Source organism: Corythoichthys intestinalis, chromosome 20, assembly GCF_030265065.1.
Source record: "Corythoichthys intestinalis isolate RoL2023-P3 chromosome 20, ASM3026506v1, whole genome shotgun sequence".
Taxonomy (NCBI): Eukaryota; Metazoa; Chordata; class Actinopteri; order Syngnathiformes; family Syngnathidae; genus Corythoichthys; species Corythoichthys intestinalis.
This window is the reverse complement of record NC_080414.1, coordinates 8007301-8020784: the sequence shown is the minus strand read 5'-3', so window position 1 is coordinate 8020784 and position 13484 is coordinate 8007301. Positions and strand designations below refer to the sequence as shown.

General features: G+C 39.9%; 1 protein-coding gene across 5 annotated transcripts in view; it reads left to right on the top strand.

Annotated features, from left to right (window-relative positions):
• sema5a (sema domain, seven thrombospondin repeats (type 1 and type 1-like), transmembrane domain (TM) and short cytoplasmic domain, (semaphorin) 5A) overlaps nt 1-13484 on the top strand; it is a 327060-nt gene that overhangs the window by 190279 nt on the left and 123297 nt on the right. For all 5 annotated transcript variants that reach the window (XR_009061597.1, XM_057823814.1, XM_057823813.1 and 2 more), the window contains one exon: nt 6734-6832. Coding sequence is in view for 4 of the 5 variants with exons in the window: in XM_057823814.1 (XP_057679797.1) it covers nt 6734-6832 (99 nt within the window). In the remaining variant the exon portion in view is untranslated. The remainder of the gene's footprint in view (nt 1-6733; nt 6833-13484) is intronic.

The window sequence follows — 13484 nt, the reverse complement described above, 5'->3', positions numbered from 1 at the left end:
ACAATATAATAATGTGTTAATAATTTCACACATAAGTCGCTCCTGAGTATAAGTCGCACCCCCAGCCAAACTATGAAAAAAAACTGCGACTAAGGCTACGTTCATACCACAGGTCTTAATGCACGAATCCGATTTTTTCGTGTTTTTCCGACTCGAGTGAGGCATTAACTTGACGGTCTGAACGTGACAAGTCGCATAGAACTGGACCATTTCAAATCCGATCTGGGTCACTTTCATATGTGGTTCAAATCCGATCTGGGCCACAATTTTTCCAGACTGTCGCGGCGGTCTGTACTGTCCACTCTCCCAAATCGGATTTCATGCAGCAATTACGTCATCAAATAGCGAGAGAGACGCGACCGTAGCGATGCAGCTGTGCGTTATAAGCGCCTAGCTTGCAGTGACCACAGCTTTTGGTGAAGAGCAGGGCTTGACAACAGTCATAAAAAATAAAAATGGGTTGAGGATAAGCCTGAGAATGCTCAGTTTTCTCTCTGCTCCAAGTGAGCAATATTTCAACATTGCCTACACGGCCGAGAGTCGGGGCAAACGGCCCGTATGTGTGTGTGACATGCACCGACAGTGCGTGCATGCTATCGATCCATATAAACTTTGAATATAAGCCTAAACGGGGAATATTTATGTCTGTTATTTGTGTCCTCCTTTTGAAAAGCAAAATATGATATCCCTGGAATGACGGATGACGTGTGTCATTTGTTTTGATGCTTCTGCGCATGCGGGTCTTCTTGCTCAGCGCGTGTCGGACTGCGAATTAGTGCGCATGCGTAATACTTGAACGGTCTCAATGGACAAAGGCAGTCTGAACGGGCACGCCAAAAAAACGGATATGACAAAAAATCGTATTCATGCATTAAGACCTGTAGTATGAACGTAGCTTTATAGTCTGAAAAATACGGTATATATAATATATATTTTTCTGTCTCCATCCATGTACCCGTTTATAATGCGCACCATGATTTTACAAGTTGATTTTGGGGAAAAAAAGTGCGTTATATTCGGGAAATTACGGTCATCAGCTTTTGTTATTAACAGGCGACCATTTGCTTATTTTGTCTTAATTATGCACCAAACAGCGGGTTTAACACAAAACTTAAAGATAAACCAAGTGGCTTTGATCCATGCTTAGGCGCATCAACTTGTATTTAAGTTGAAGGATGGTTAGGCTCTTTCACAAGCAGGCATAGGCCGTTCGGCAAGGGATAGTTTTCCTGAATTACAGCCTAACCCTACCTCAGTCCTTGAGAGTAAAATTGTTTTCCTCTTTCCTGTGAGAGAGACCCATGTGGTTTACACTAGGAATAGCAAAAAAAAAAGGGGCTTCCTTCTCCTACCGCTAACAAGCCTTCTGTGGTTTAACACTCAACAGACAGAATTTATCACTTGTAAGTCAGTGGTGTTGTCATGGCACCTGTGCTTTGAGTACATTTTAAAAATATTATATTTTCGTAACCTCTAATGCACTTATCTTGAATATATTTGATTAATTTCCATGACATGAAATTGGCTTGAATCGCGTTGACAAACTGATTGCTTTGTATTCTACAGCAAAACTATAACAGACTGCGTATTATAATAGTCATGCAACACTAGTTTTTGTAAACAAGACGACGAGCCTTGGAAAATATTAACTATGCCATTATTTATTATGGCACCAGGCTGTTTGAAAGAAATGCAATTATAGTAGCGTAATGAATGTAACCGGATGCTTTCAAGTAGCACGGCTATATATATATATATATATATATATATATATATATATGTGTGTGTATGGTCATAAAACTACCAGTGCCGGGAGGAGTTCAGACACTGGACTGCATACATGAGCGAATATAAAATAACATACATTTACTGTACTTAGTACCAGGAAATGACTAAGTTGAGTCGAATTCCTCTTTGATTGGAAGGAATAAAGTGCCTCTTGTGTCAGTAAGTAGTGTGGTGGCTTTAAAAAAGACATCTCAAGAAGGGTTGCCAACTGTCGCTTGAAAAACTGAATCGTTCTGTATTCAGAAACATAAGTACGTGGCCCATACTGTGCTTACAAGGGATGCGCTTTGTCCGGTATTATCATGAAACTCAAAAATAGTGTCTCTTATTCGTAGAATGAGCAAACACTGGTATGGTGCGTCACAAAAATATGGAGGAAACGCTAGCCTTGACTGGCACCGCATTCCCCTTTGGCTTCCGTTTTTCGCCGCTCCCCCCTGCAGCTACAGTTCCGGATCCGGTCTGAGTGCATGTGTTTCATCACTGTTAGCTATTGATGCCACTATTGTGACTAATTTAGTTGATGGGGATTTAGTTAGCGATTATTAATGTCATCAGCGGAGACACTGAGGAAATGGGTAACAGGAGACGCGACATGATCTAGGAGAATAGCAATCAGTGATTTCCTGTAGCGCCTTGTTTTACACGTGGAATGCACGCTGAGAGTGATGACGCAGTTGCTAGTATGACGATTGGCATGATTTTGTCACATTCTGCTGCTGGTCAGAATGTTTTGTTACAAAGCAGTGTCTTTAAACCGATCCTAGGCGGCTTGCTGAGATATTGACTTGCTGCCATTTGACAGTTTGTATATCTCTTCATTGCTTCATTGCTTTTTTTTGTTTGTCTGCCCCTCACCGTGGTTTTCCCTCTTTTTTTTCTGTTTTTCTTCAATTAATCCCAACCTACTGTTAACTCATTCACTCCCAGCCATTTTCACTGGAGCAAGGCCCTTCGCTCCCGGCCATTTTATTGGATTTTGACTGATTTTGCAAGGCCCACAGCAAATTCTGTTCTATTGCTATATAACATGGAACCCACCAAAAGAAAGATTAGACTGTTCTTTCAGCAGAAAAAAAAAGTTAAGATTTAGAAATCAGCATTAGAAAATAGCTTAGTTTGAGCAATTTTCCAATTTCTGAGGAAAAAACGGAGGAATTAAGCTTTTTGTGAAAGCATACATTTCAAACATATCTTTGACTTTTTCACAGCTATTTTTTGCTTTAGTTACATCCCAAACAGCTGAATAATTTCCTTTTACAAAATAAGATAAATAACAAGACAAATACAGCTTTTTATAGCAAAGTAACAATTTATTTACACATAACTAACTGAAATATGACGCTGTTCCGGCCACGACAGCCGGTTAAACTTTTCCCTCATTGCCGGCTGTGTCATAAAGATGAAATTTTTTTTGTCTCTGCGGGCCCTCCTCGCAAGCAGCATGGACTCAAAGGCATCGTCCACTGCACTAGTGGTCTCTGTCGTTCTGCTGGTCGTCTGTCGCCTGGCATCCATTCGGTCGTCTTCCGTCGACGCCCCAGCTTTGCGGCTTGGCCGTTCGTTGCCGTTGAATTGGGTTGCGGGTCATACCAAATGTGCTTCTGCCCTCCAGTGGCCATTTTATTGCTGTAAAATGGATTTTCAGCTTTGTGCTTTGGAGCTACGTTGAATCAGAACCCAGAGATGTCTCTTTTGAAAAAAAAAAAAACCTAAAAGACGTATAAATACACCTTTGGGACACTGAAACAATTAAAAATAGAACATATTTATACGTTTTGGGGAGCAAACGAGTTAAGGACCCTTTTGTGTCTCCCTTTTTGTGTGTTTTTTGGTGTGTTCAATAAACCCTTTTACGCAATCCCATTGTTACTGTTGTCTGCTTGCTGTCTGAAGTGAGACGCATTTTCTAATTCCGTGGTCAAGCCAGCCACAATTTCTTTTCAGTTGCGTTTCCCTTTCAGGTTTTACTGCACATAGGAAGACAACGCATGTGGGTTGCAACTGCTTTATAAGGAAAATCATGACTCTCACGTCACGCGGATGTATAGTCCTGTAGTTTACGCGCTTGTCTGTCACATGCTCGGAGACCTTCATTTAATTGCTTTTGCTGCTCGTTTTGTGAAATATTGACATCGCTGTCCTGCTCATCACTTTTCCGCTCGGGATCAAATTAGAAGGGCGGAACCGACGACATGTTTATGTATAGAAAGAGTGACACTGTGGTAGCCCGGCAGCGCCTTCCACTGACATCACTGCCCAGAGTGCATTGTGTCGTCAACAACAATGGCGACCTACCGGTTCAGGGGTGGGCAAACCGGTCCTCGAGGGCCGCAGTGGGTCCTGGTCTTTGTTCCAACTGATTCAGCACAGACAGTTTAACCAATGAGGTTTCATTGGAAACAAGAAGCACCTGACTGCAATCAACTGATTGCACTTGTAAGAAACCAGATTGGTGAAAAGTTGTCCTCATGATGAGTATGAACAAAAACCCGCACCCACTGCGGCCCTTTGTGGAATACTTTGCCCACCCCTGTACTAGTTAAACAAATTTTACAAATTTTATGAAAAGGAAGACATTAAGAGGGGTTTTAATATCAAATTATTATAACTAGGGCTGCAGCTATCGTTTATTGTAGTAGTCGATTAATCTATCAACCAGTTCGCTCGAATAATCGAGTAATCAGATTTGAAACATTTAATTAATGTGTTGCAGGATATATTGTAGGAGATAATAGAAAATGTTTCTTCAAACTATGCAGAATTGCACTTTCATTTAAAAATACCTGAGCTTAGCCTCAAATGGTATAAAAAATTAATAAGGATCTGAGTACAACAAAAGAACAATTGGCTAACTTGCATAGCAAAATTCTGTTAGCTTATATGCTATAAAATGCTTTTTTTTTTTTTTTTTTTTTTTACAATGCTCTTAACAAATTATTCAAAGACATATTCCCGCAAAAAATGCAAAATATACTTATGAACTAAATTTCGAATGCCTTAAAAATCATTAGCTGAAACATAAACTTACCTTATGTTGGTCTTAACAGGGAGCAGCTGGATTCAGCCATGTTAAATGAGTTATGTCATAAATGGTTATCACTGTTGCCACTAGAGGGCAGTGTATCCACCCAAATCAAGAGAAATAAATACCAACACTTTTAAAACAAACCATTACAACGCCACTTTAATCAAACGAATATTAGAAGCAGCAAAATTTAATTCGAAGCTTTTTTCTAATCGAATTGCTCAAATTAATCGATTAATGGTTGCAGCACTAATTATAACTCATCCTAACTTTTATCGTTTTGGAATTACATGTTTTTCTATCTGTGGTACCCTTTAAAAATCACTTTTCAAATAAGTAAACTAAATCAAAGGGTGACTGTTATCCAATGAGGACTGAAGGAATTCGGGTTCCCCCCCGCCAAGCCGCGGAAACACCGCCAGCCAAACGAAGTGGGGCCCGACATTCCGCGTGTTCACTCCCATGTTAACCCTTTGTACTGACTCCATGTTCCAAAAGTTTGAAGAAGGCGCACCGAAAACAGGTTGACAATTTATTCGTCGACATTGGTGAAAAAACAAGGCAAAACAGACGACGGACGAACAATTCTGGATCCAAAACAAGGCTACATAGAAATGTTTCCGAGCAGCGAACCGTTTGTTATCTAGGTGTCCAGTCTTTTTGAAAGCTGTGGTGGAGTGGGCTGGGCCGAAGGTGTGGCCGGTTTTGGGTGGTTAGGTTCCTGCGTCATCCTTCGTGGCTGGGACGAGGTTGCCACAGCGACCGACGCCGGTCTTGACGTCCCAAGCGCCCGTTATCAACTTTATATACTGGTTGGGCGGCCAATGCTACTTGTTTTAGGACAGAGCGCCCTGCTCTTTGTCCTTGGAGTGGCCGGGAGAACTGATTGCGAAAGTTGGTGCGTCAATCTTGCTCGTAACGCACACGTTGTGCTTCTGTGATAAGATGGCGTTGTGTATCTATTTTGCTTCTTTTCATTAAACTATGGTGTAGGTGCTATTTATTTTATATTCGGTGTGTTAGAGTAGTACAAACAGTCCTACAGTACATATGAGAAACTATACTATTCCCTGATTGATTATATTAAGTGTGTTAGAGTAATGCAAACAGTTATATGGTGTGTGCGAGAAAGGTAACTATTCCCTTCAGGACCCTTATTTTGTTTCAAGGAGTTGGCAACCCTACCTCTCAAGACACGAGCTGCTTTACAATGTTTTACATTTCTACAAGGTTAAAGACAACAGGACGCAGTGAGAATTTGTATCTGGGGGCAAAAAAAACAATCACTGCACTCTTGACATGAATGCCAACCACCGTTGTTCCATTTGTCGTGTGCTTATTGATGGAGATCTCCAGCAAAACTACCCTGAAAGCCTAACGGCAAAGTTCACACCGGTCAAGCAATCATTCAATAAATCAATCACGCCGTCACCTTGCTTTATTTCTAGCGAGGCGCTCGCTAAGTGGTTTGCTGCCGGCCCACGCCAATGTCTGCACGGAAAAGTGAATGAAGAATAGAGCGGGAGAATGTATTTAAGCATACTCAAGAGCAAAGTGAATTGATTCACGTAGGGGGCAGCGACATGATTGAGTGAAGTGTATTCAAGGCTACACTTTTATTTCACTTTCTGACCAGTCAAGACAATTTTCTGAAAGTGGTCCTCTCTTGACTGTCCTGCGTTTTATCGGTTAGCTACCTGGTTCAGATGTGTTTCATGTTGAATTGAGAGTCATTAGACTTGATCACACAAAGTCAATCCTGACCATGTTTCAGAGTAGTCCTCCCGCAGTTTCGTCTCATTTACAAACACAAAGTGTAATTTTGTGCCTATGCCTAATGCTGCTGCTTGTCAATAAGTAGATAGTGGATCGGCTTCCAGCTGCTAACTTCCACTGCTTTCTGCTGTGTTTTTGCAGGAGGAGTGCCAGAACTACATTAGGGTGCTGCTGGTCAATGGAAACAGACTGTTTACCTGTGGGACTAATGCCTTCACTCCCATCTGCACCAACCGAACGGTATATGTTGCAATCTAACCTATATAAACATTTGGCTTCAGCAATTTGAAGGTGCACAATGTAAGATTTACACTTTAATTATTCATGAAATGCCCATAGTATTTCAATTAGAGATGTCCCGATCCGATATTTGGATCGGACGCCGATATGGGCAAAAAAATACGCATCGGTATCGGATCGGCCGACACGTAAAAATTCCGATCCAGACTTCCAATCCATTTTTTTTTTTTTTAAAATCCGGTCCGGGTTTTCCAGCGCACCGATTTACATAATCCATTCCAGTTTTTGCTTTGCTTCCCCTAAAATCCGGTCCGCATTTTACGGCACACCTTCAACACTACATAAAATAGAAATAAAAATGTCAGCTGTGTGGGATCATTTTACCTTAAAGGACGACAAAGACGAAGAGGCAGAGCGCAACATATGCCACAATAAAGTCAAGCGTGGTGGTAAAGCTGTAAAAAGTTTTAATTCAACCAACCTAATCAAGCATATTGCGAAATACCACCACAAACAATATAAGGAGTTTGTTCAGAAAACCGAAGACAAAAAGAAAGGTCCTACGCAACTAACACTGGCAGAAACTTTTGCTCTGCGTGACAAACTGGCACTCGACATTCCCAAAGCCCAGGGAATAACAAGAGTCGAAGAATTCATTCTGGATGACGAGCCATTATCTCTCGTGAGTAAAGACGCACCATCCAACACTTAGAACCACGGTACAACATGCCTAGCAGTCATTACATCCTTGAGCGATTCGTCCGTGGAAGATTCGAGAACGATTCACAAACATCCAAATTCCGATTATTGAAATATGTCGAGTAAAGCGGAACTAATACACAGCACGGTCTTCGGGACGCAATGAGAAACGGACCGCATTGCGTTCCGAGAGTAAACATCATGCTTGTCGTAGACCCGGGTAATGCCAATGCTCAACTCACGGCTTTAGCTCAACTCATGCCGCTGGATAAAAAACACAAGAATACCTGACTGCTGCTGACAGCCGCTACAAACTACGTCAACATCGTTTAACTGTAGATAATAGATATCATATGTACCGTATTGGCCCGAATATAAGACGACCCCGATTATAAGACGACCCCCTCTTTTTCAAGACTCAAGTTTGAAAAAAAGACTTTTTGAACACCAAATTAATTTTTATACAGAAAATAATTACAATACATCTGAAACAAATGATTATAACAATATATTTGAGAGAAAAGGCATTCAAAACTTAATATCTGAACATTTAACATTTAAATATGTAAACTAAAGTGCAATCAAATTCATAAATGAATGGCTTCTGGTTTTTGAAATATAAATAAGAAAAAAATATTGTGATAAAACAAAATTGCAATAACTGCATTAATTATCAAAGTGAAGTCTAACTAACTGAAGTTCAGCATTCGATTCATTGATGACTGGCGCCATCCAGCGTCGTGAATGGGTATATGTCTAGGCCGCAGTTTTTTTTTGTTTTTGTTTTTTTTTTTAGGCCGCAGTTATAAGACGTCCCCCAGGTTTTCATTCTTACTTTAATGCAAAAAACACCGTCTTATATTCGGGCCAATACGGTATATAGAACTAGATGCAAAATGACACTCGACTTCATCAGCAACATTGAAGTATGGAAAACTAGATGCGTTAGTAAACGGCCGCCATCTTAAAGCAGAAGACTTCCCTAGTAGGCTGTTGTGAACCTTCCAAGCGAACCTAATTAACTTTTTATCTAAAATACTCCTAACGTGTGTTAGAGTAATGCAAACAGTAATTTGGTGTGTGCGAGAAAGGTAACGATTCCTTTCAATACTTAATGCTGCTCTGCCATTGGCTATTGCCTAGCATTCCTGGCATCCAATTGGCTTTGAGGGACCTCTACTGTATTTATATGTGTATATCGCAGCGTCGTCTTCATTCGCCCCTCATGATCCAACTGACGCCGGCTCTACGCAGCGGCAAGAGGGGGCAGTGCTACCTAAAATAAATGTCTTGCCCCCTCAAATCAAAAATTATATAAGGTGAAAAGGCACATTTTTGTACTCACATTACCATACATTACCAGTTGACGGATTAATCTGCAGTCGTGGAAAAAAATCAGCCGAAAAGGTGACACGAAAACGATGTACAGTTGTATCAGTTCTTATCTCTTTCCCCCCACTGTGTGTGTATTCACAGGATGGTCAGCGCGTGCGCACAGTAAAGCGCCCACAGCCCCCAGTAAACATCTAATCACTGTTAGTATGTAAATGAGCCTAAACGTCGCCAGACAATGTGGTGTCAGGATTCAGCGCGGCCAGGGAGCGGGAAGACTTTGACTCTTGTTTTATACATTAGTTTAAGAAGTAATTTTGATTATTATTCATAGGACTACCTTTCAGTTCTCAGGTTTTAATTTATTTGAAAATTAGGCCATCAAGATATACACTGCTGGCCAACAGTATTGACACCCCTGCTATCCTGTCAGATAATGCTCTGTTTCTCCCAGAAAATGATTGCAAATACAAATGCTATGTAGTAATATCTTCATTTATTTTGCTTGCGATGAAAAAACACAAGAGAGAATGAAAACAAATTAAATCATTATCATTTCACTCAAAACTCCAAAAATGGGCCAGACAAAAAATATTGGCACCCTCAACCTAATACTTGGTAGCACAACCTTTAGACAAAATAACTGCAAACAACCACTTCCGGTATCCATCAATGAAAATGAAATGCTCTGCTGGAATTTTAGACCAGTTTTCTTTGGCCAACTGCGCCAGGTCTCTGAGATTTGAAGGGGTGCCCTCTCCAAACTGCCATTTTCAGAACTCTCCACAGGTGTTCTATGGGATTCAGGTCAGGACTTATTAGTGGCTACTTTAAAAGTCTCCAGTGCTTTCTCTAAAACCATTATTAGTGCCCATGACCACAGAGGGAGACCCAGCTTTCTCACACTGAGTCCTACATTATGCTGCAAAACTTGTTGAAAGTCTTCCGACGTCATTATGCCATCCATACGGTTAAGCAGTCCAGTGCCAGAGGAAGTAAAGCAACCCCAAAACATCAGGAAGCCTCCGCCAAGTTTGACTGTAGGGACCGTGTTCTTTTCTTTGAAGGCCTCGTTTTTTTTTTCTTGTAAACTCTGTTGATGTCTTTTCCCAAAAAGCTCTACTTTTGTCTCATCTGACCAGAGAACATTCTTCCAAAACTTTTTTGGCTTTCTCAGGTAAGTTTTGGCCAACTCCAGCTCTTTTTATAGCCCTTACTAAATGTTGGCATTATTACATTGAAAACATCTTTCATGAAAATTAAAAATAAGATATAGCTTCTCCTGCGGGTTCGCCAATGTGCTTGTCAATATTTTGATCTAGTTACAGTACCATTTTTGGCCATTAATCCTACGTTGTGCACCTTTAAAATTCCACTGTTGAAACTCCAATCCAACGCTGCAATTTAAATATGCTTAAAGAAGTAACTTCATGCAGATTAAGATAATCTCTATGCATTTGACATTTCTTCTCAGTCATTATTGTGCCACTATTTTCTGATAGATGGCAGTCGACATATTGTACAATCAGGGGTCTTGAGATAATTAAAAAAAATAATAATAATAAAAGTGAATCCTATTATGTCCTTTGATGGAAGGACCTTTTCTTCAGATAATTGCTCCCAACAACCATTAGTCCTTGTCTTGTCAATGATCCTGTCTTCATTTTTTTTTTTAAACTCAAGCCATGTTGCTGGTTTAAAAGGATCATTTGTTAATTCTAATGTAATCCAGTTTTCCACTGTTTATGCATTTCTACAAATCCCTCCAAAGTCGATGAAGCTGTTCTTGGAGTGTAATTAGTCACATATTTCACTTGGTATTGTGTTCCAACAAATCAAGGGGAAGCCGGAGTTGTTGTTCATTAACCCTTCTTTGTAACTTGCTGTTACTTGAACTTAAAAAAAAAAATAAAGTTGCAACCTTAATGACATGTTTGTAAATCAAGACAGCAGTATTTATTAGTGCAAACCAGCATTTTAAATGTAAACTCTTTAACTCATTTGCTCCCAAAAACGTATAAATACGTTCTATTTTTAATTGTTTCAGTGTGCCAAAAACGTATTTATCCGTCTTTTACATTTTATTTTGACAAGAGGCATCTCTAGGTTCTGTTGCACCTAAACTGCAATGCACAATGCTCAAAACTCATTTTAAAGCAATAAAACTGGCCACTGGAAGGCAGTAGCGCATTTTGTGAGAACTCATCTCTGGCCAAGAAAGGAAGTGAAGAAAAATAGACAGGAAACGGAAGTTGGGGGGATCTTGTGAAGACGTGTGAGAATTTGAGAAAAATGTGGGTTAAAAAGTTAAACGACACTGGAGGAGTATTTTGAAAAGAAAACGAAACCATCGTCAAAGAAGGATTAAAAAAAATCTATCTTGATGAGACAGATGATGACGGCCACAACAGTGTCAGGTTCTGGTACGCGTTCTGCGGACCTCACGTTGCGTTACTCCTGAGCCCGAGTTTGAAACCAGCGATGAAGATGATGAAAAAAGTGAGACCGATCTTGATCCGGACTCATCAGATTACTGGGAGCCACCTCATTCAACCGGGAGCAGCCGAGAGCGTTCCCCGTTGTTATGTGCGCAAATAGTTCAACAGTTCAATAGTTTGGTTATTTGTAAATAGATTGTTACTTTGCGATCAAAAGCTCTATTTGTCTTGTTGTTTATGTTATTTTGTAGAACGAAAACATTATTCAGATGTTTGGGATGTCACAAAAGCGAAAAATAGCTTTGTTAAAAGTTATGTTTGAAATATATGCTTTTACAAAAAGCTCAATTTCTCAGTTTTTTCATCAGAAATTGGAAAATTGCTCAAAGTAAGCCATTTTCTATTGCTGATTTCTAAAGAATGGAAAAAGATATGAACTAACTTGTTTTTCTGCTGAAAGAAGAAAGTCTAATCTTTCTTTTGGTGGGTTCCATGTTTATATAGCAATTAGGGCTGGGCGATATGTCCTTAAGTACGTATCACGATAAATTGAGCAGATTTACCTCGATAACGATAAACGACGATAAATTTGCCCAAGTGCACTGTTATATAATTTGAAAATTTGAATCAATGCATGGAATACAAATAATCATTTCTCGTTAAATTTATACCAGCTTTCAATTTAACAATTGCACATGCAGTCTAAACATTAAGTATTAAAAAAAATCTGGTCAACAATAAGAATTCTAGTATGAACATTTATAACAGCTTGTATAACTTGAAAAATGTACAACATTATAAAAATCAATATGACGACTGTGCAAACATGTCATTCTAACACAAATGACTTGCAGCTTTAATACATGCACCCCCCCACACAGACACACCCAGATTAAAGCTGTATTGCTCTGATGCCAATGAAACATTTAAGATTTCATGATGGCAGAATAAAGCAAACACATACAGAAAAACAGCTGTGGCCATTAAACTGTCATATATAGGCTTCACTGTTGGATTATACTTTATGCTGAGTGCTTTACCATCATGAAAGCTTTCAGAGAAATCACACAGAGATGCCAAATAACGCGACATAATGATTGCTACATGAAGTCCGTGCCCAGTCCACTCATTAATTTCAGCCGTTTCGACAAGGTTAGAGCCGCTATCCGACTCCATCACGTTCATTTGTAGCCACTGTTAGCCGCTAGCGTTAGTCTGTGGCTTGGCTACCAGAAAAAAGCACTGAAAGCATCCAATATATATATATAAATATATATATTTATTGTCATAATAAACAAATACAGTACCTATGTACTGTATGTTGAATGTATATATTCGTCCGAGTTTTATTCATTTTTTTCTTAATGCATTGCCAAAATGTATATGATCGGGAAAAATTATCGGGAATGATTGGAATTGAATCGGGAGCAAAAAAAGCAATCGGATCGGGAAATATCGGGATCGGCAGATACTCAAACTAAAACGATCGGCTCGGGAGCAAAAAAACATGATTGGAACAACCCTAATAACAAGGAAAGCATAAATGTTAACTGTGTGCACAATATTTCCAACACTGTACTATTCTGTATAATATTGGATCATAGAGTGCTGTAACCAAATCGTTTAAGGGGGATGGGCTTAATCTCAGTCAGGTTTGCTGTCTCACTAACACTTTTTCACAATCTTGAGTGGCACCATACATCAATCCCAATCTCTTGTCTTTTAAAAATCTTTATTATAGGCTTTTAGAGACACTTGTCCTTGTTGCACAGCTGCTGGCTGCACTATAGATGACTTATACTCACTTCCTCCTGGATGCACAGCTGATCTGTCATTGCGCTTCCTTTAAATGGCCAAAAACTGGCTTGTCCAGCCCACAGGAGAAGTCCAGTCAATAGCAGGCTTTCTCAAGCATACAGAACTGCTCTGTTTTGTTGTGGCTTGGGTGGAGCAAACGCGGACGGAGCAAATGCTCCGATCCAAATCGGAAATTGGCTTAAGAACTAGCCTTTTCCGTGTGCTGAATGGAGTGCGGCCTACCATGCGGGCAAACCCATTACGTCTCTACTAAAAATGTGTGAGGTCGAAGGAAATTGAGTTGAGCCAACAGTGGCCACCGGCGCTGAGTTATACATGTGAACTTTTGAGTGATAGGAAAGTAATTGCAAGGCAGAATCACTCAA